At 42.2% G+C, this 22,287-nt stretch overlaps 2 protein-coding genes across 3 annotated transcripts; one reads left to right on the top strand and one right to left on the bottom strand.

Moving 5' to 3' along the window:
- Nucleotides 1-2,056: 2,056 nt before the first annotated feature.
- On the bottom strand, nt 2,057-6,879 carry ap5m1 (adaptor related protein complex 5 subunit mu 1). 2 transcript variants are annotated; one of them, XM_028395377.1, is made up of 9 exons: nt 6,685-6,879; nt 5,829-6,489; nt 5,511-5,738; nt 5,299-5,438; nt 5,046-5,131; nt 4,847-4,959; nt 3,935-4,031; nt 3,739-3,853; nt 2,057-3,562 (listed from the first exon to the last, which is right to left on the bottom strand). In XM_028395377.1, the coding sequence occupies exons 1-8, from the start codon at nt 6,750-6,752 to the stop codon at nt 3,771-3,773; spliced, it is 1,476 nt and encodes a 491-aa protein (XP_028251178.1). In that variant the 5' UTR covers nt 6,753-6,879; the 3' UTR covers nt 2,057-3,562; nt 3,739-3,770. The 2 variants fall into 2 exon arrangements, with proteins under 2 accessions (XP_028251178.1, XP_028251177.1); XM_028395376.1 differs by having other exon boundaries at nt 2,057-3,533.
- Nucleotides 6,880-6,971: 92 nt separating this feature from the next.
- Nucleotides 6,972-15,100, top strand: exoc5 (exocyst complex component 5). Its single transcript, XM_028396262.1, has 18 exons — nt 6,972-7,157; nt 7,498-7,592; nt 8,989-9,136; nt 9,272-9,466; nt 10,886-10,950; nt 11,119-11,147; nt 11,254-11,363; nt 11,504-11,548; nt 11,643-11,783; nt 11,868-11,950; nt 12,024-12,233; nt 12,306-12,453; nt 12,545-12,653; nt 12,879-12,999; nt 13,083-13,169; nt 13,259-13,367; nt 13,480-13,695; nt 13,882-15,100. Exons 1-18 carry the CDS (start codon nt 7,131-7,133, stop codon nt 14,068-14,070), a joined length of 2,127 nt encoding a protein of 708 aa, XP_028252063.1. The 5' UTR covers nt 6,972-7,130; the 3' UTR covers nt 14,071-15,100.
- The last annotated feature ends 7,187 nt before the right edge of the window (nt 15,101-22,287 follow it).

Raw genomic sequence — 22,287 nt, 5'->3', positions numbered from 1 at the left:
AACTGGAAGGAAGTCTTTCCACGCTTTCAGGTGAGTCTGTGCCAAATGTGTGCTTTCACTTTCACTCATGATATTTCTTGTGATTCTGACTGTGTGCGCTCTGAGAACTAAGGTTGCAGAAAACCTAAAAAAAAACAGCAACAGTGAAGGTGTCATACATTCTCATCAGTTACCTCGATCGTATTAAAAGATTCTGTTAAATCAAGTGCTGGGACTCTGGTAGACATTACAGCTTCAGACTGGTCATGATTTTTGCCTAGACATTTCATCATTATCTCTCCTCAGGTACTGTAACAGCCAGTCCTTCAAATTGGCCACACAGGCTCTGCCAATCAAATTGTCATGGCAATACTAAAAAAGAACAATATATCTGCTGACTGTTCCACCATCAGCCTCGTGCTATATCAAAACCCAACAAGGAGTTTTAATGTCTTGTTGTAGGGCCGGCACCGGAGAAATGGGGCTGTCCACCAGTTTTTTACGGCCGCCCAGACAGGCACCGGCGGAATGATTCAGACTGTGCAAAAACATGGCAAAACACCCGGCAAAACATGGAAGAGGTGAAGTGCATCTATAACATCAATTATTCACATCATGTTACATTGAAAAACTTAAAGTGTGCACTGGTGCTTAAGAGATGGGGGTAGAAAAACAGAGAGACAGCTGTGTGTTGTGAGCCCTTGCTCTCCTCTCCCAATGGATCTGATTAAAGTGTCAGTGGAGTGGAAAGCAGAGTGGTCCACAGCCATGACTGGTCCTCAATGGGACCTATTTTCAGGGTAGAGGGAACAGAAAAGTCCCCACTGTTCGATACAAACTTGAAGAAACAAAGAAAAGTGCATCCTTCACGGTAACATGATTCTTTCTATAGAATGATTTTGCTTCACATGGTCTGTTTTTTACAGTATAATTCTGGCAAGCCAATCTCAGACAGGCCGGCAGAGAAGACATAAGGCTGTTTACACAGCTTCTAGTAGGTTCACAAATGTTTTACATTTAGGAGTAACCCTGCTACAAACTCTATTTAAATCTGTATTGATTGATTTTACATCATTTTCTTCCTTTTGAGACTTAAATCCAGAAGGAAGTCAGAGGCTGAAACTCGTCGGAAGACACCACAAGACCACAAGAAAAAAACTGGACCACAGCAGCCTGCTGGAACGTGATCTCTTTCTCTTCAGTGAGAAGAAAGAGTCCAACAAACTGACGAAGCTCTCACACACAACCAAACTAGACACAGAGGACAATACAATTGACATGTAAAGCAAAAAGGTAAACAGAGTCCGCTTGAAGGGTGGATAAGACACACAGGAGGGATCCTGAAGTGTAAGCTGAAGTAAGAGTACTTTCTGTCATTAGTAATCCGGATCACTAATGAGCTAAAATATAAGGGCATGTAATGCTAATTAATTAGTGAGACAGTGACTTACATAAACAAACACATTTTAGAAATGCCTGTTTTCTTTTAAAGGACAGCCACAATAAAACTGAAATATGATCAAAGCTCTTGATGTTCCGGATGCCTTCTCTGGCATGGCTGAGTTCAGGATGCCCTCTATGGGTGAAAGTGGTGCACCAAAGTGAATACAAATGCTGTTGAAGCAGTGGATCTGAAGCTCATTAAGCCTCCCCACAATATTGATTGCAAACTTTATATTTAGTTCAAAGAATCGGGATCCAAATCAACTTGCTTTGAAGATGCCGGTCTGTTATTAGACATTCGTTACAGAATTTAGCACAAAAGAATCCTTCAGTGTCCAAAGTTATCCTGTTATTCGAAAGCAAATAAAAGCCTCTTGAAGAATAATCAGACTGAAAACAGGAAACTGCTAATTGCACCATCATTTTTGAAGTGGCCTCCCTGAGGCTGGCTCTTAGCAGAGTTTGAGAGGCTGAGACAAACTGGATTCCTACCAAACACCTGGGGCCACAACAGCCTGGTCCTTACGCACTGCTGGGATCACATCACACAGCAGGAGGAATTAAATCAACAATGATAATCTGGCTGTGGTTGAGTAGAACTATTTCAACAAAAAAATATGTATATGAAAATGTATTGAAGAAATCAAAACAACATGAACTTTTATTGTACTCCACTGTACGCCACTGGGTGTCATTATTGGGCTGAGGGACGCAGTAAAGTCAAATTTCACAGTTAAGTGGATGACAGACTGTGTTTACACTGTAATAGTGTCACTTGTTCTATATAGAAAGCCTGTCAGTACACATCACATCCATGCAAATTCATTATAAAATAATATATAACACTCCATATTGCAGCTATTCATATTCACATATATTTGGGATTTTTTTTTATTTTATGTGGAAATTTGTGTACAAACATGTTTAATGTGTTCTTGGATGCATGTATAAAAGAGTAAACAAAGATAAAAGAAATTATTTTGAACACAATGAATTGTCCAAAGATAAGGACATTAGGTAAGGCACTGGAGCAGAGCTACACATTAAAATGAGTCCATCTACTTAGCAAGCTATTCAATCAACAAAGCAAAGTCTCCCAGTGAGAGGCCACTGACTGCAGACTTACGGAGCCAGACTGACCACATATTGGGATGCTGAGGAGATTTAGAGTGGCCCAACTCTTCAAAAAAAACTTCTCCTTTTCCAGTTCGCTAGCCACACACACTGGGCCTTAAAGCCAAATCATCGTGGAGGGGGAGAGCCGAGAGGTCTCGGTGTCTGCCACTCCGTACTGCTACATAAAAAGAAGGTGAAGGATGCCGTGTGAGCAATTGGTTCCAATTGACAGAGGATTGGTCATGGTCAGCCTTCTGGGTGGAAATCCACGTGAGAATGTAGCATTTGGACCAGCAAGGGGCACAAGAGGCCAACGGCGGACAATGAGGCCACTCAGAGAAGTCTGGCTGCTGTGGAATAGTGAGGCACAATCTTCTCTGATTTAACCCTTCATCGGCTAGTTATTCATTCATCTTAATACACAGTCAGACGTGGAGCTTAAGTAGTAAAAATGCTATAGCGAAAAATGCAACCAAATACAGGCCAAAGGTCATTATGCATCAAATATAAAAGCAGGTCTACCTGGACAATAAAAATTATACAGTTTAGGTTCTACATAAATTGAATTAAAGCACCTCTGCACCCTTGAGAAGTAACCCAACCATTACCATCCTTGTGACTTTTTCACCAATTAGGCAGGTCCTGCTCAGTGAATGGGACTGGCTGCTTTCAAGTCTCAGAGGACCAGAGGGTCAGTGCTCAATCACAGTCTGGTTGGAGAGGTTGTGTGTTTGAACTAGCCAGTAGTTGACAAGGCGAGGATGGGGGTCAAAAGAGGTGGGGGTGAGTGATTGGTGTGGATAAGGACTCCTGCCAGCTCTAAAGAGAAGCCTTTTGTAGCCAAGACACTGGCCAAAGCAGCCTGGCCTTTCACAGTCCAGCCGCCCCTCTCCCCCAGGCCTACAACAGCTGATGACAAGGCCCCAGCTGCTAATTATCCGGCTGATGGAGAGTCACTGAAGTGGGACTGTCAGTGCAAGGGGTGGCCCTTGTGTCTGCAATGGGAGAAATTTGAGGGTGAAGGCTGGGGGATAAAAGAAGTTGAATTACAGGGGTAGTTGTATTTTTAAAAGTAGTTTTGCATGTTATAAACTCATCTTTTCCATGTCAATGTTAAATAACATGTGTCACCGCCTATCATTATGAACCCTGACATAGTGCTGACAGTGTTTCAGTCTCATTAATGTGCAGTGTGTCCACCTTTCCACCAAGCTTTCCTTCATGGATCCGTCCTACAGCATCATCTGTCCAGAGGACACGGGAGCAGCACCTGTTGAATTCCATATGAAGTACTCTTTGGATTGAAGTTCTCGGGCTGAAGATGGGATAGAGAGGCTGCTTTTAGCTTCACATGACAATGTATGGAGCAAGCAGAAAATCTAAAGCGTGTGCTTACATGTTACAATCCGTGGTTTGGCAGAAGAATAAACCTGCACAGAATTCTGGTCTACACAACACCCAGACAACGTCATGTCGGGCACTTTGAAATACAACTGTGAAGGAAAAAGATTGTTAATCACTTTAGAGTCTAGTGATCATACTGTAAAACTTTAGCATGCAGAATGACTAATGGCAAAGCTCTCCAATGGGAAAGGTCCCATCAACTTTGCAAACCAAGGACTGGTGTTTGTCTTTGTAGGAAAATACAAAGCTGTTATGTGCCCCAACTCCACCCTGTGATGTTGGCTATACACGATATATACGATACATAACAAATGTGGAGAACACTGCATCTTTTTTGTTTGCTTAACAAGGTCCAAGCTGTGTAGGTGTACCTTTTAACCCACCGACAGTTTTGGTGTTACATCATCAGAGCTAAATTCACCTGTATTTTAAATGTATTTTTTTCTCCAAATCTCTAATTAGAAACTGGATCATGTAGGAGCTTGTTAAGCAACAGACTCCGACTCCCACCATGCACCACTGAGAGACACAGGAAGTCATTCCTGCATGTCTCAATCAAACTACTGAACTCTGAACTGTAACAGTCACTCAGACACTGTACATTCATACTGGTACATTCATGTCATGCTCTTTACTATGTAAAGGTTTTTATACAGTAGCAAACATGTTTCTTCTTCTTTAGAAACAACTCAGGGATTTAAATGCTATCTAGGTATTTAGATATTTATTATATATTTCTATTTCATATTTCAATTTATCTTTGACTTCTATTTGTCTGTAACAAACAAGAATTTCCCCTCGAGGATAAATAAAGTAATTCTGATTCTGATTCTGATTCTCATAAATTATTTCTATTTAAACACATAGTTCCTGACCCATATTTTGGCTGGCTAAAATAACTTACTTTAATGTAGGCAGTGAGTCCTGTACACAGGGGGTCAGAGGGTCCTGATGTTGGCCCTGCAAAGCTGATCCTTCCATCCATTGTGACTTCACGAGACTTTGGGAACTTTTGTCCTACATATGTGAGCATAAAAAGTAAGTTTCTTTTCCAAACCCACAGCTGCAGTGGAAAGGGATTTTACACACTAAAGCAAGCTTACCCAGAGCCCAGACCAGTAGGTTCTTTTCCTTTGAAACATCCAGTTGTCCGGTGCTCACCTTCACTTCCACAGCACCCATCTGTTCCCTGCAGAAGACAGACACAGAGCCCAGGTACCTATATGTTACTATTGACCATACTTTTAATAGAAAAGATAACGGTTAAAATCTTTGTTACCAGAATAATATATCTGACAGGCTGACAGAATCATAGTCTGTTCTCCAATATATCACAGAGCCATTTTTGCGGTTTACCTGTTAAAGAACGGCAGGTGGGCTTCACAATACTCGAAGCTGTTCTTCACACTCTCATGAAGTTTGAGGGTTACTGACAAACGTAGCTGGTTCTCCTCTTCCTTCAGTTGGTATGAACCAAGGATCGGGGGAACAGGGACCTAGCCAAAAATTGATATTTCATAAATTTACAAAATGTACACAGCTGTATCTATACATTTTGTGTTGTATACCTCTGATGTATAGCTGCATAGTCTAAAAGGCTCCAGAGGAGGGGAGAAGGGGAACTTATATGGCCCAGAGAAGGTGGAACTGTCAGAACTATCCACGCTGCTGGCTGTCAGGATACTAGAATCTAATGAGGTGACACAGGGATGGACCAGGATGTCCTGCAGCGGAGAACCATTTTGTGGCAGTGAGAGGGTCACGGTCACATTAGGGAGCACCCCCTCCACTTCACACTGTTAGTAGAAGGACAGAATAGCAGAATGATGGACACAAAGTGGCAAAACATAAAAGACTAATTGTTCTTTTTTATACTGTGCACCTACTTTGCATGTCACAGTGCCATAAACATCCCACAGGTCCTGTCGGCTCTGGTTACCATACTGCATTGAGCGTACAGTTTCTATCAGTGCTATGTTCACCACAGCTCGACCTCGATATGTGCCAGTTTTCCAGGCTGGCTGCTTCTGAGTCCCAACAGAAGTGGGCACTGTGGGTATAGCAGGTGCTCCTAGCATTGGCACATCAAGAGGTGTGCCGAGTGGACAAACCTGCAGGAGGATGGAGGGCAACAATGCCAGACGAGAGGCTAGCCCGTCACCATCAGGCTTACCCGCTGAGCCAAGGAGAAATGTCTGCAGGCCTGCCAGGAGCGTGAGACCCTGTGAGACCGACAGCAGGCTGGCCAGAGGTGGGCGAGGCTCAGAAGGGACATCCACTAAAGGCAGGCAAGCCAGGATAAGAGGACCTTGTGAGATGGCCAGCACTGGCCAAAGTATTCCTTTGCCAGGACCATCCACATGCAGCTCCACAGCTGGTGACCGTGGACGGTGAAGGCAATCATCTCTCAGTGCTACATAAGGCTTGCCTGAGTCTGAAAGTCCAAGTTCAGTGAGTAGGAGATGCAGCACAGTGCTCTCCTCTGGAACTGCTACATATGAGGAACCTGCCAGACTCTTTGCACGGTGCTCCACAGTAGAGAACCTCCTGTAGGGAGACATAAAGCATTACAAAATACAGTCAATCACGACCATTATATTACACAATACAATAAGTCTGGTACTTCATGCCAAAAAAATGAATAAATAAAATAGAATAAATTAAATACATAAAACATGGAATCATATAATGTAATGTAAGAATAAATGTAAAAGTGAGAAAAGCTATAAATCAGTCACAAACCTTGAAAACCGTACCGAAACATTTTCTCCTCTTTCGTGAGAAATTATCCATAAAGCTCGAATAGTCATTTGTCCGGCTGCGAAAAAGTCTTCAATTTATTGAAAAAAACAGTAAAATGTGAATGCAATACTCATATCTTGTCGTAAAGTTGATGAATTTGGATAGTCCTCGTTGTGTACACAGTGCATCACAATCCCAGATTACTTCCTACTGAAATTTCATGTGACAGCTACAGCCAATCAGCTGACATTTGCGCCTGCGCACTACGAAGCCTCTGTCCCCACCCTTTTCTCCCATACAGGAAGCTGAACTGCAAACCAGCTAACTGTCAACAAAGGGCAAAACTGTAGGAAATCACCTGATCCATGTAGAGGTCGGCTGCATTGCCGACTCTGGGTTTCTTCTTCTAAATTTCATTTCTCTGCACCGGAGGCTAAATCTTGAACATGGCGACGACTGCTCAGCTGTTCGAGGTAAAATGACTGCGGATAGCTTTGTTAGCTATCAGATTAGCTTAGTGGCTATCTGTCATTAACGGGCAAACTTTACGTGCTACGCCTATTTATCCTTACAGTGTGCAATTGAGTATTAACAATGACACTTGACTGCTGGGAAGACGTTGGTTTCATGCCGTAAACTAGGCGGCAGAGACCACAAATTGTTTATTTTTGTGACTTCGCTTATTCGAGGAAATAGTAACGTTATGTGTGTTAGCATGCAATAAAATCTACTCGGTTAACTTCATTTTAGCACTGTTTAATCTGCAAGTGTTCTCTGAACGTATTTTCTATTGCTTCATTTATTGGTTTTTAGGAGCCCTTTGATGCAGATGAGTACATTGAGAGGCTGGCATGGAGGACTCCTGGAGGAGGATCCAAAGGAGGAGCTGAAGCTTTTGATCCCAAAAGGTACAGTAGCTAGGTTTGTTATTCACATTTAATATTATTCCACTGAATGTTTGGCTATTAGTCAGTGAATTAGTATACATTTTAAGCTTTACTAAGTTGTCCCCTTGGTAATGAATCTTAACAGTTTTGAATTCAGCGCTTGTCAGGATATTTTCCATCAGACTGATTATATGTTTACAATGCTGCAGCATCTGATGAGTTTGTTGTCCTCTATGTGTGTATAATGTCTTATGTTTAATTTATTACACAGCTCTGACTTGTAATTTTATATTCTTACTACTAATTTTATTGCAACACTGCATTTCTAGTCATAAGCGCTGACAATTTAATTGTTTTCCATAACAACACCACCACCTCTTCATTCTATATTTTATATAATTTATGCTTCACCTTTTCAAATATTAACAGAAATTTATCAAAGCAATACATCCATCAAGTCTAAACCAGAAAAAATACCTGTCCTATATGAATATATGCTGCTATTCAACCTTAAAAATTACATTTAGTTGCTGTTTGCTTGGAAACTAATGAATCAGCAAAGAGCAAACAGTGACCCATTTAATGAATTATTAATATCATAAAATAAAAGCCTGAGAATAATTTAACCTTTATTTAAATTGAGTAATTGAGTAATTTTGTATAGCTGTCAACTTTCTGAAGAAACCATCTTACTTCTGGGCTTACTGAAGCTCAGCTCGATCACCTCTAATTTAGAGTTTTTGATGGGTTGGTGAAAATTGAGAAATAAATATGTTTAAAAATCCTTTACATGCTTTTTCCCCCCTTCTGTTTGTTGTGATGTTTACACTTGGGGACAAAGTTGCATCTCGTAAGCAAAACGCCATAACAGTTTAACCATACTGTAGATCCATCCATCCTTATCTACTTCCTCCACAAACTGTTGCCACCTCCTTGGAAGCTCTTAGTGAGGAGTCAGAGACAACATATCTGTGGAGGCCACCATACTGTGAGTCACCAGCCAGGGAATGAGTGTCTGTTGGGAAGGGATGGGAGACGTCTTTAAGCTGTAGCCAGTGCTGAGGGAATTAGTCAGAAGATTATACACTCATCATTTTGGGATGTTTCCTACTCTGTGAAATGTGGTGCTGACTTAGAACATTTCCTCTGCAGTCCTGATGGCACTCAAAATGCAGCTGACGAAGCTGCTAGTTTATAGATCTTCTTAAGTCTAGGGACCCAGGAATTAAGCATCTGGCACTATTCTGTAACTATTAACTGTAAATGTGAGGTCAGTGGGACAGATTTAACTTTGTGGTACCCAATTACTCATCGTGACTCAAAGTATTGTATTGCGTGTTTTTATCAGTTTTGTTGAAAATCTACTCTGCTTTTAAGACCCCTGGAAAATGTACTGATGTTCTCTCCTCTTTGATAGGCTGTTAGAAGAGTTTGAGAATCACATTGAGGAGCTGAAACAACTGGATGAGAAGATTCAGCGGAAGGTGGAGAAGCTTGAACATCAGTGTCATCGTGAGGCCAAGGAATTTGCCCACAAAGTACAAGACTTGCAGAGAAGCAACCAGGTGTGTTGTATGATGATAAAAGGGACATCGTCACCTATCTTAATAGCACGCAGCCTAACAAATATTGTTTTGTCTATCGTGTCACAAATTGTATATGTTTATACTTGACATTCTTTTTGTTTTGTGTCACATCAGGTGGCTTTTCAACATTTCCAAGAACTTGATGAGCACATCAGCTATGTGGCCACCAAGGTTTGTCACCTTGGCGACCAGCTTGAGGGGGTGAACACACCTCGCCAGAGGGCCGTTGAAGCTCAGCGCCTGATGACCTACTTCAATGAGTTCTTGGATGGAGACCTACGCAGTGATGTCTTCAATAACCCAGACAAAGTGAGTACACTGCATACGTTTCTTCCATTTCTGTCAATGGAGGTGTGTGCGTGCGACCACTGATGAGGTCCCCCACTGTGATTCTGCTGGAGGTGAGAATGAACGGATTATGAGGTAAACCATCCATATTAATTTGTCAAGTTTATCCCTTTAGTTGGATCCCTCAGCTAATTTGGATTAATAAACTGTCATTTGCTGTCTGACAATAGCTGGCTGATTGACTAGCATGGATGTCAACATGCTCATGTCAAACATAATTGCATTTACAGTGGGTTGTCTTGGAGTGAGAATTTGATAGGTCCTCAGTTTTTTGTCACAATACAGTAGGAAATGGCCTGTAGCAAGATGGTACATGTAGCGCCAATAACAACGCAAAACAGGAGATGAGGTGTCGTTTCTGCCAAGACAGAGGCTACACTGAAGTTAGACACGTGACCCCTAAAAGTTACATTCTGCAGTTTTGTTCTGTTAAGAGGGAGATGGGGATGCTTTTTAGATTAATTCCTGTTAGTATGAACATCATTAGTGGATGCAGAGAAGTGGTTCTGAGTCCCAGAGATGAAAGCTGGAGATGGAGCAAGTTTTCCAGAAATGCATGCAGAAATATCTGGCCAGATTCCTTTTCCTGAGCATACCTCCAGATGAGGGAGAAAGAGGAAAGCTGCAAGTGAATAGCTGAAGGGGGATGGCTTTGCTAATCCTTCTGAAAGGGAGGGCTGGGCCGCCAGCGTGGAGACAAGTGCTGCTAAACCCTGACTGCAGGGAGACGGCTACATTACTTACATGGGATTTAGCTAATCTTAGCTGGGGGACAGATACTTAGAAAACCTTCGCCGAGCAGAAAGGCTGGATCCTCCTCACGGGAGCAGAGTAATGATGTTAGCTGAGGCAGGCATCTGCGGGAACAGAGAAGTTGCGGACGGCGGGCCTTTCGTAGGTCTGGGGCTTTTTCAGCCAGCATGTATGTCAGGAGGGGCGGGGGGAGGGGGTTCTCGACAGGGCCCCCTTTTTTAGACAGATATCCCTGGCCGGACAGATTATTGAAGGCGATTTAGACTCCTGTGGGATTATAGCCCATTCAGAAAAGGTATGCCAATAAAGAGTTGGATGTGCTGCTAAGTCAGGACTGCTGCTGTTGCTGCTGCCGCCGATGCCCAGGTGAGCACAGCCTGTGTGTTATCAGCTCCCTGTTAAACACAGGGAGGTGGAGGAGGGCTACTCTAAGATGATGATCCCCCAAGTGGAGACACTGCCGGCGGCCTGCCCACTTTCTGTCTGGATGTCCACCTTACATGGTCATGTCGTGCTCTCTCTCTCTCTTAGTCCCACACCTGACATCTCTCACTCTCTCCCTCTCTCACACACACACACACACAAAGCATACACCACACATTCACTTTTGCTTCCCTCTCTCTTCAGATTAAGGAGGCTGCTGATATTATTCAGAAGCTCCATCTCATTGCCCAGGAGCTGCCATTCGACAGGTGAGTCAGGCATCCTGAAGGCAGCTTTAGACATAACCACTGTCACACAACAGCCCAGTGAAGAACATTTCAAGAATTATCCCATTGTTTCCAAAAATAAAAACCCTCATTCACTTTTTCAAGTTGGTATAAAATTGTATTTTTGATGTAATATGTTTTCTCTCACAGATTTGCAGATGTGAAAGCAAAAATTGCAAGTGAGTTTCATCATTCAATTCAGGTTGCTTCAGACTTTCTCCATTCTGAATATCACAAAAGATTACATTTTTTTTTTTATCGTGTTCTCTTTGCACTTCCGTCCAGGTAAATATCATGATCTGGAGCGCCAGTTAATCCAGGAGTTCACTGCAGCCCAACGCAGGGGTGAGATTGGACGTATGCGGGAAGTTGCAGCAGTTCTTTTACATTTCAAGGTGACCTAGAAGATACATGTGATATATATATATATATATATATATATATATATATATATATTATAGTTACTCAGTTCATACATAGCATACTAACATACACACTTTTGCCTGTCAAATAACACCTTTGTCTCTTTTAAAAGGGATATGCACACTGTGTAGATGTCTATATCAAGCAGTGTCAGGAGGTGAGTGTATAAAGTTTCTCTTAATACACATAATATTTTAGTTCTCTTTAGAACAAATCATTTAAATGTTTGTCCCCTTGTGTGTCCTTGTAAGGGTGCCTACTTGAGGAATGATGTGTTTGAAGACACTGCTGTCCTCTGCCAGAGAGTCAATAAGCAGGTGGGCGAGGTCTTCAGCAGTCCGGAGACTGTCATGGCCAAACTCATCCAAAACATCTTTGAGAATAAGCTACAGGTATTGCTGTGATGGAGCATTTGTCTCACTTTGAGAAGCCTGATCGGTTTTAGATTACTTAGGTAACTACCTTTGTGTCTGCAGGCTCACGTGAAAGGAAAACTAGATGAGACGCGACACTCTGATGTAGAACAGTACCTCAAGAACCTCTACGACCTTTACACCAGGTAATTAACTTGTTCACTTGTAAATTCACTTCTTGCTATACAGTAACAATAACCGCTGTTCTTATTTTACCAGAACCACAGCATTGGCTACAAAGCTGACAGAGTTTAACCTGGGCTCGGACAAGCACACATTCCTGTCCAAGCTCATAAAGAGCATTTTTTCCTTTTACTTGGAAAGTTACATTGACATGGAGCGGGAATACCTTCGCACTCGAGGTGCCATGATTCTGCAGAGATACTATGATTCCAAGAACCACCAGAAACGCCCGATTGGCACCGGCAGGTCAGATTCTTAACACATTTTGTTTTACACACAAGTGTAAATTAAATGACTATTATCAATTTATATCTGCAGTATTCAAGAGCTAAAGGAGCGAATCAGGCAGCGCACCAATCTTCCTTTGGGCCCTAGTATTGACACCCATGGGGAGACCTTCCTGTCCCCAGAGCTGGTTGTCAATCTGTTGCAGGAGACACGCCATGCCTTTGAGAGATGTCACAGGGTACAACTCTGCTGTTTGTGTATTGGTGTATGTACTGTGGTGATACATGAGTTTTGGGAGAAAGGTAAAGGTATATTTTTCATTGACATAGCTTTCAGATCCTTCAGACCTACCTAAGAATGCCTTCTCAATCTTCCTGCTGCTGGTGGAACATCTATGTGTGGACCATATTGACTACGCTCTGGAGATTGGCCTCTCAGGTAAATTCATCTGGGCTCTTACAATATCTGTTTGATCTGTGCTTGTTTAACCAGCTGTTAAGGACAACTCTTTGGCATTGTTCACAAGTGTTTATCATTGATGTCGCAGCTGCTGCCACATCATTTATTTTATGTTAGGGACAGGATTAAGGCTGTTGCTTTGGATACCACTCCATGTTATAGCCAACACATTTTATGTCAGTTTTGCCTCTTTCTCTGTCTCAGCTATTCCCTCATCTGATGCCAAGCATGCCAACCTGTACTTCCTGGATGTGGTTCAGCAGGCAAACTCTATCTTCCACTTGTTTGATAAGCAGTTTAATGACCAGCTCATGCCACTCATAAGGTCAGTCAAAGGTTAGGGGTCAAAAACAATCTATTATTAAAAAGAGGGGGCCTACAAAATTACATTACAAAATCTGTCTCCAGCTCATCTCCAATGTTGGCTGAGTGTTTGCACAAGAAGAAAGAGGTGATAGAACAGATGGAAGTGAAGCTGGACACAGGAATTGACAGGTCAGTATGTTAGTAGTGTAAGTATAACAGTTGGCAAAATTATTTCATATGAGGTGTCTAAAGGCGATGTATGCGTTTCCTATGCACAGAACAATAAACTGCATGGTGGGACAGATGAAGCACATCCTGGCAACAGAGCAGAAGAAGACTGATTTCAGGCCTGAGGATGAAAATAATGTCATGATCCAATACACTACAGTAAGAAGCATCTGCATCCTATACTCATATTACAAAGGCAACTTTAAATCACAACTGTCCTGTTGTCAGTTTTGTGAGCATGTTCCTCTGTGTGTGTGTTCCCACCTGGCAGGCCTGCTCCAAAGTATGTGCCTACGTCAGTCGGCAGGTGGAACACGTGCGGAAGTCCATGGACGGTAAAAATGTGGACACAGTGCTGACGGAGTTGGGCGTACGTTTCCACCGGCTCATCCATGAGCATCTACAGCAATACAGCTACAGCTCAATGGGAGGCATGCTGGCCATCTGCGACGTGGCTGAATACCGACGATGCGCCAAGGACTTCAGGGTGAGCAGGGGGGGGGGGCATAGGTCCAGGATGCACTGGTCACCCTTGATCATAACAAGCCTACATATTGAATATGTTAGTAGATAGGACATGGGGCATTTGAGTAAAGGCAAAGTTCTGAGTAATAATTTTTCCTCCTGTTTTCAAAACTTGTCATAATAATTTTGTGGCCACTCTGTCCTTTAGGTCCCTCTGGTGCTGCAGCTCTTTGACACACTCCATGCCCTTTGTAACCTTCTGGTGGTTGCTCCAGACAACCTGAAGCAGGTGTGTTCTGGTGAGCAGCTCACCAATCTGGACCGGAATCTCCTGCATGCCTTTGTCCAGCTCAGAGTGGACTACCGTTCAGCTAGACTTGGCCGACACTTCAGTTAATGACTGATTTCAATACCTTGCTGTGCTCCGTCCAGTCAACTATGCTTCATATGTGATCATGCACCTTGAAGATTCCCACTAAACATGCATACAGACTATACTGGGATTGCTTTGTGCATCAGGAGCAGACAAAGGCCACTGTTCCGTGAATGTGGGAAATGTGCATTTTACCTTTTTTTTCATTGTTTATTTCTCCAAACTGAAATGCCTATTGAACTGAGATTAATTCTTTGTTTTTTTTTTTGTTTTTTTAAAAATACTAATCTATTACCAATGTGGCAAAGATATCATACACACGAGTAAGTGGTCGATTTTCATTTCTGTGCTTATGTTAAAAAAAAATCTTTTGACGGTGCCAAATATATAAATTTTGTGGCTGCACTTGTGCACAGACCCAAAAGCTGCTTTAAAAGGAGATTGTCAACATCAGACCTGCAGAAGCACTGTATACATGGAACAGCTCCCCTTTGTAAAAAACAAAAAAAACAAAAGAAAAACTGTAGGAGACCCAATAGACAGCCTGACCAACCATGAGACGCAGATCTGTCTGGCTAAGAGAGACACATGACCGCCATTGCAACCTTTGACCCTTGACCACAACGTAGAGGTCAAGAGGCTGTCACCGAGAAGTGTGATCTGAACTATAAACGGGTCTGAGAACCTCTCCTGATGTTTGGGTGGTCCCCTCATGGCTCAGATGACTGGTGTGATGGGTCACTGAATATGTGTCACTGTAATTGCACAGATCAACACTTGCTCATCCAGCAGTGCACACAGTCCAAAGACATTGTTGGCTTGATCTTCGTGTTTCTGGGTCAAGGGACACTAAAATGTTGACCTCTAGATGATTAAGGAAATAAACTAGAAGGGACGTCTTCACACAGGGCTTATTGGAGGTTCACGTTACCCAACTCCTGCACTAAGAAAGAAGGAAGGTCTTGTCCTTGATGCCTGTCTCCTACACAAAGCTGCTCCCTCTGTACTGCTGTTTACCTTAATTAGTAACTCAATAAAAATATGTTGCATTTTATTACTGTCCATTGATATCCTTCATAAATGGAGAGCCGTGAATAGAAAGTTAGACCAGCTCTCTGCGAATGTCACTTTCAAAGTGAGATGAAACGGGTTTTCTTTCTATAGAAGTCATCAAGTATTCATAGGAATTCTTGCCACCAGAGTAAAGTTCTTTCTTAGACTTCAGGAAGTGAGCAGAGCCAGAGGGGATTAGATATCTACGAGTTGATGAATTGTGTGCAGTAGTCATGGACTGGGGGAGAGCCGGGGAGATAGAGACGGCTGAGAGCTCAGTTCCGGCACCGGCTGGTTAGTGTTGTGTAGAAGGTACACACAGTGCTGTGCAAGTTCAAACAACATAATTAATTAGGCTAATATTAATATTATCAATGCCACATAAATTCAATTCTCTCAGCCCTAATCACAACTGGATAGCTTGTAAAAATTATTTTGTTAGGCCCTGATGCAAACAGTGGGTCTTTTCCAAACATTTGAAAACTATTTGTTTTTGCGGCGATTAATGTGCGTGGTGCGGGAAGGGGTTGGGGGGAGCCGAGCCGGGCCAGAGACGATAACTGGTGTGGAGACGAAGGCAGAGGCACAGCCTGGCCCCAGGGACTCGCAGCACAGGCACATGGAAGAGGGGGAGGGATGTGTTTTTTGGGGTGGGTGTTTGAGCAGGTGGAGGGGATTAGCAATACTGTCAACACTGGAGAGCTGGATAAGACTGTCCTCTCTTACTCGTCAGTTTGAGCAGCTCTTGCATACACATTCAGAAACATAAAGACTCCAACACATACAAACATACATGGGAGCCAGGGCAGGAGATGAAAACTTGTAGTTGTGAACAAGTTACTCCACCTTTGATTCCACTTCCTCTTGAATATTTGCCTGACGCAGGAATCATCCAACCAACCATAAATAATCACAATGTTGCATGTTTCCTCTGCTTACTCAGATGCCAGGGAACAGTAGGCCTTCAATATCAGCCTAAAATTTCTTTGTGCTTTTTAAGTCCTAAAAAAAGAAGAGGTCAGATCAAGCTTTGGTTAGTGTACAGTGATTAAAAACCTGCAGACATACTTTAATCTGTTATTAACTGCCGATCACTACATCTACATTCAAGGTAAGTCTCAGCTCTTTAATGGACTCCTGTCATCCATGGACTAGAGACACCCTCAATTGCTTACCATTCTTCATGCTGCTCTGCCAAATCATCAACTGTAGTTTCCCATTTGTCCACTCCTTCTGCACACCAGGCTAGTCCTCCCAACATCCCATAAATCCTCGCTTTCGGCGCATTGCTGCTCCCCCAACTAGGCCGGCCCTCTCTCTGCCTCCTGGAGCACTGACAATAAAGCATTACAGCAGTCAATCCATGTCAACAACAGCTTTGCTTAATTCCTGCTAAACACGTTTAAACTAAATCTTCACCTAATGATGCATAATGATTTGCTCTTTAGTGTGCCGGTGGCTCATATCAGTTTTCACTGGTTTATTAAACCTGCCAGTGGAAAGATGACTCAGGTGGTCTGGGATGGTATCAGGGATTCCCATAGTGCGTAGAGTCCCAGCTGAGTGTTTCAGCCTTACAGATAACATCTTGTGTGGTTAAATATCTATTAAAAAAACAATATTCTTATATTCATAAGTCATGCAACAGATGTGATCTCTTCCAAGTGACTGATCATGAAAATCATTTAAAGTTGTATAATTAGACTTATAGCTGATATTCATTTTTTGGTTAATTTCAGATCTGTTCTTTAGGATTCCTCTGTGGCGATGGCACACAGCCAGGCCCTCTGGTGAGATGCAGATGTTGCCCTGGCCTTGACCTCCTGCCCATATGATGCCAGGGCCAAAAAGGCACAGGTGCCACACCACCTTCAGTCTTGGGCAGCTGAGGGCTGCACTGTGCAGGATGTAAACAGTGCCAACTCTCCTCCCCTGCTCACTTACCTCACTTGCTCTTATTACCAAGGTCTAGTCTGATGGGGCTTGATGAAACACCTCCCTTGATTCCTGCAATTATACACAACCATCCTTTTAATGATGCTAACCTAGTGCATTTGTTGTTTCTTTTCTTTTTTTTGGTCTGCCCTCCCCCATCTCCTGTAAAAATACTATTAATTCTCTGCCGTATAGTGAAGTGTTTTCCAGTGCTATTTCCTGGCCCGGTGCCTGTGCCTTGCTCTCTCTTGGCTGGGTTTGTGTGGTTGACTGCTCCACAGGAACAGACTGGCACTCTAGCTGAGGGCTCCAGGGTCTGCAAACACAATCCACTAAACATGTCTCCATGTGAGGAGACATTCTACTTCCTAAATATGAAGCAGGAATCATTATTTGATGCAATATTAAGCACAATGCAAAGAATATTATGATATTATGTGTGTAATTTGAGGATACTATGCTTTACAGTCCAAAATGCATTTGTGCATTCATTCTATTCTATCATACAATACAGTATACACCAATGATGGTACATTTACATGTAACTGCATTTTAAAATCAGACAATATATAACAAATGGATTCTGATGGTTGGGGGACTTCAGTGCTAAACACATTCACTCACTGGGCAAACAAACATCTGTTACGTTTGTAAGGCCTATGGCCCTCCTAACCCACTGATGTTGAACCAAGCCGGCACACATGCCAGAGAAACAAACAAGGTCTCTCTTTCCTCCACTGAAGATGAAACACTGCATCACCAAAGCATGTGCATTTGTCTAATCAAGCTTTTTGCCTGCGGCTGCATCGAATGTAAATGAATAAGCTTGTGTGTGCCAGACAGCCTCTATTTCTGTTCACACTAGCTGTGTTTGATGATGAAACGGTGCGGTGAACATGAGACAGAAGGGGGCACTAGTGCTCCAGTGTTGCTCTCCTCCCCTGCGGAGCCCTCTCTTTCCTCAGAGCTTCTCACAATGGGGATCTGCCTGAGGGGGGAAATGTTGCTTTTTTAGGTCTGTGAGCCCATATCCCTTAATCCCCAGCCATGATTGACAATCATGATTTAGGGTATATGGTGTCCCATTCTAATCCACGAGCAATGATTTCATTTGCATACCTTCCGTACGTGGCCTCATTTTGGAGGAAACGGCTGCCTGCCTTTGTAAGTGATACAGAGAGAGAGGAAGAAAGCTGAGTGCAAGATAGAGAATAAGGAGGAGAAAGAGAATGGATGGGGGAATGTTTGTGTATTTTTTTGTCTTCTTTTTTGCCAGAAGAAAGATGAGAGCAGCCTTCATGCCTAAGCAAACATTTCTGCATATATGGCTTTTCCTCTACAGCACTTTCTCCTGACACACACACAGAATACATAATTAAACTCACACCATCAGTATATTTAAAAATGTAAAGATGTATGGTGACACAGAGGAACACACAGAGATGCCTCCCTCACACGATGCAAAACTAAATTGCTATTTGCTCATTTTATAACCAAGTCAGGCTTAATTATAATCATGGGAGTTTGGGAGTTACCGTATAATCTCTAGAAGGTATTAAGAATTTCCCAAAGCACACCACAATGAAAAAGAAACAAATACAAATACGTACAATTATTTCCCAGTCATAACACCCAGGGGAGTCTAAATCAAATGATGCTCAGTGTTTGGGATGCCCACAGAGACCCTTTATCCTCGCTTTTTATCTACTGAGGAAGTGGAACAGAAGAGAAACAGTGGAGAAAAGGTCAAAAGGGTCATATTTGTGCTTAAGGTGAAGGTACAAATTATAAAGATCTATAGGCTGAGATTATGTATGGTATAAACATTAAAATGTTAATATTTCATCTTAACTTTCATTTATTACATTGCCTTTATACTGTATGATATTTTCCTGTTGTCTGCCTTTTAGATAAATGGATAATAAAAACAATGAATGTTATTTTAAATAATAGTCAAACATATTTAAATGCATGACATTTGTAAAACCTGTAGTTATTTACAGTGTATCTAGTACAAAAAAAATACAGATCAAATTATTGCATCAGTTATTTTTTGCTAACCTTTACAGAATTATTACTAAAAAAGAATGAAATATGTTTAGGGATGCATTTTATTGATGCAGCTGTGGATGTGTTTGTGTGTGTGTATATATATGCTTCATTTAGATATATATATATATATATATATATATATATATATATATATAAATTATTTAAATCTAAATGAAGCATTGGAAAAAGCTAGATTTATGCATATGAAAAATGTCAAAAAGTTTATTAAAAACCTAAAATACAATAAAAATAATTTTGTAAAAACATTGATGTAATTTTAATCATATTTGTCCCTGAGGCAAAGTGACCCAGGTTGTTGATCTGAAAGAGGGGAGAAATTTAAAAGGATCCTCTTCCTTCCAGAATAATCCCCACAGCAGCACATATACTGTACCATCAATCTATCGCTCTGACTGACTGAGCCTGGCCAGGTCTCTGTGACAGAGGACTCCTCTTTGGAACAATAACACTCTGATAATCTCCTCTTATCTCTAGTGTGTTTAGTGCCTGGTTAACAGGCTGTCTACTTGATGGGTGTCTTGACACCATAGGGGAATGATTGTGTCAAACAGAAACTTGAAAAATGGCTCTCCTTAATGATGAATGAAACACCACTTCACTACAGCAAGGAAGACAGAAAATTTAAATTAAACAGAAAAAAGTAATTTACGTCTGTAAGAATTGTTACTTGTGCACAGTAAATCAAAGTAGTATTTAACTGAGCTGCGTAACACATGAGGGCAGGTGTCTATGTGACCTGAATTTCTCTCCCAGCCCAGTTCTCATCCGGGACTTCAGTGTGGGAGGTGGTGTGGCATTAAACCGCCCAGGGGTGTGAGCACTTGAGCATCACACCCATCATCCCACCTCCATGGGCCTTCCCACCCTTTCTACAATTAGCACTGTTTACCATCCCCGGCCTAATTGATTCCGTCTCTTTATCTTTTTACCTCCTTAATTTTGTTATTAAGTGTGCGGGAGAGGCGCGAAAGCTCCTCTTTTTCCCATTTTAAGAAATTATACTCTTGTACTTGATCCAGCTAACAGGATTTTCTTAAATTACTTTATAAAAGACCATCTTTTAACTTTCTTCTTTCTCTCTCTATCCATTCATTAGCAGGTCTGCCTCAAGGCCTGCTCACATCAATTTATTGGGTTAAAGTTACAAACTTAGGCAGCTCAGCTCGACGCTCACGGTGGTTTTCGTGGACGAGAGGGGGTGGCTGGGGGTGGAATGGGACGAATTATTAATTTCTGAAGTATTAGAAAAAATAAAGAGATTGAATTAAGAGTATTGGTCCTCTGTTATCCAGCATGGCTAGCCTCAGGGACTTACTGTGGTGGAGGACATTATGCAAATGCTCTCCCTCACTCTCTCTGTCATAGCTTGCTATCTTCCATTCTCTCTTCTGCCCTCCCTCCTTTCACCCTTTCTCTCTCTCTCTCTCTCTCTCTCTCTCTCTCGCAGTCAATCTGTGCTGCCCTATAATCTTTCTCTCTCTTTAATCTTCATCAGTCAACAGAGACAGTGTGGAGAGACTGTCTCCTGTCGGAACAGCTCCTCTCTGATTCTCCTTTTCTCTTATTCTCATTCATAAAGTGCTGATTTCCAAAATCCCCAAAAGCAAATTATTCGTGTGGAAGAGGGATCCTAGACAGATACAACCCCTAATAAAAACAGATTTTTTTTTAGGATGCTACAGATCTTGACCCTTACATTATCACTTAATCTGTGGCTGATCACAATCACAGAATCTTTACAAACGTCTTCAAATACCCCATGTTATCTTATGAAGGACAATTTTACAAACACCTTGTGGTGTGAAGAAGTGTCGGTATATATTTATTCCTGTAGTGGCTCCAGAGGGAGCTGCCCAGGGTAAAAATTACAACTTACCTTCAGCGATGTTCAGGATCAGTTCAGACAATATATATCAGTGTATGTATCTGCTGGCTCATGGCTACAATGACTGCAACTATAATGCACATAAATATTGTTCATATTGTTAATCAGACAATAATATACAGTAGATTTACAGTACAAATATTAGAAGCAAGGTGGTGTTACTAAAATTAAAGCCCTGATATCAATCAAAACTTTCTACTGTGAAGACAGAACAGTCCACACATGCAGTGATTCTCTCTATTGCAGGTTTATTTTTCTTTCACTGTTCCACACTTGAAATTCAAAAGCTAATCTAGAAGCCTTGAAGAAGAAGATTCTAATATTTCACAAAAATATACAGAGCTAATCTACTCTCTACATCGCTCTATTGATTTTAGGATTCTCCTGCACAAGAGTCTGAAAAATGTACTTGTGAAGACAAGACAAGTAAAGACAGTTAAATGTACTCATTATCTATGATCCATAAAAATCCAGATATTCTAAGCTGACATGCAAAACTTTGGTCAATATTGATGTTTATTCAAGAAGGGTGAAGACAGCTGATGAGATCCAAGTCCAGCTAATTAAGCCTTAATGGAGGGGGAAGAAAAAGAAAGAGCCGGATGATAAGAGGAGGAAGAGCAGTAGAGGGAGGAGGGCAGAGTGGCACGGTGTCAGTAACAAGGCCAGCAATCTTACAGCAGCGAGGGGAGAGCTTCCCAGCAGCAGCGGTGGCATTCTGCTCCAGCAGCGTACACGGCACTAGAGGCAGAACAGACAGGTCTGATGTTAGTAAATATTAGCTTTGTGCAGAATGTGGGTGTATTCTCTTTGACATGCTCATTGCATATTCAGAGACAGATGTTTCAGAGGACCAGGCGGAGGAGGAGGAGGAGGAGGAGGAGGGAGGGCGGCTGAATGAAAGGCCTGAGATGGCAGAGTTACTCTCGGAGGAGCAAGTAATTGGCCCCTCGATGGTGGCAGCGACAGAGAGAGGCACTTACACACACACACACAGACATGCTTTTTTTCCTCGCTCATCTCCTCTCCTTCTCTTCCCAGATCTGATAAAGGTAAACGTGTAGCAAATTTGTCATTTGATGAGGGAGGATTTCTACAAACAGAGCTGACATGATGAGCCTGTGATCTGCCTGTATGAGAGTCAGCAGGGGCCCAGGCAGGCAGAGATCTCAATCCTCCCTCTGCTGCCCCCCCTCCTCCACTCACTCTGTGCCTCTCTTTTCCTCACATACTGTCACACACACACACACACACTTGGCTGTGTTCGCATGGAGCTTCAGTCTCAGTAATTGCTG

The sequence above is a fragment of the Parambassis ranga genome, chromosome 22, assembly GCF_900634625.1.
Source record: "Parambassis ranga chromosome 22, fParRan2.1, whole genome shotgun sequence".
Classification (NCBI taxonomy): domain Eukaryota; kingdom Metazoa; phylum Chordata; class Actinopteri; family Ambassidae; genus Parambassis; species Parambassis ranga.
The sequence above is the reverse complement of the archived record's forward strand: the minus strand, read 5'-3'. Positions and strand labels throughout refer to the sequence as shown.

What these genes read in the sequence shown, in the direction of transcription:
- exoc5 (XM_028396262.1), top strand. Translation starts at nt 7,131, where the DNA reads ATGGCGACGACTGCTCAGCTGTTCGAG. An exon ending in CAGTTCTTTTACATTTCAAG is followed by an intron (nt 11,364 to 11,503) that starts GTGACCTAGAAG and finishes CTCTTTTAAAAG; the next exon opens with GGATATGCACACTGTGTAGA. An exon ending in CTCTACGACCTTTACACCAG is followed by an intron (nt 11,951 to 12,023) that starts GTAATTAACTTG and finishes TTATTTTACCAG; the next exon opens with AACCACAGCATTGGCTACAA.
- ap5m1 (XM_028395377.1), bottom strand. Translation starts at nt 6,752, where the DNA reads ATGACTATTCGAGCTTTATGGATAATTTCTCACGAAAGAGGAGAAAAT. An exon ending in CACCTGCCGTTCTTTAACAG is followed by an intron (nt 5,132 to 5,298) that starts GTAAACCGCAAA and finishes TGTCTTCTGCAG; the next exon opens with GGAACAGATGGGTGCTGTGG. An exon ending in CAAACCACGGATTGTAACAT is followed by an intron (nt 3,854 to 3,934) that starts GTAAGCACACGC and finishes TCCCATCTTCAG; the next exon opens with CCCGAGAACTTCAATCCAAA.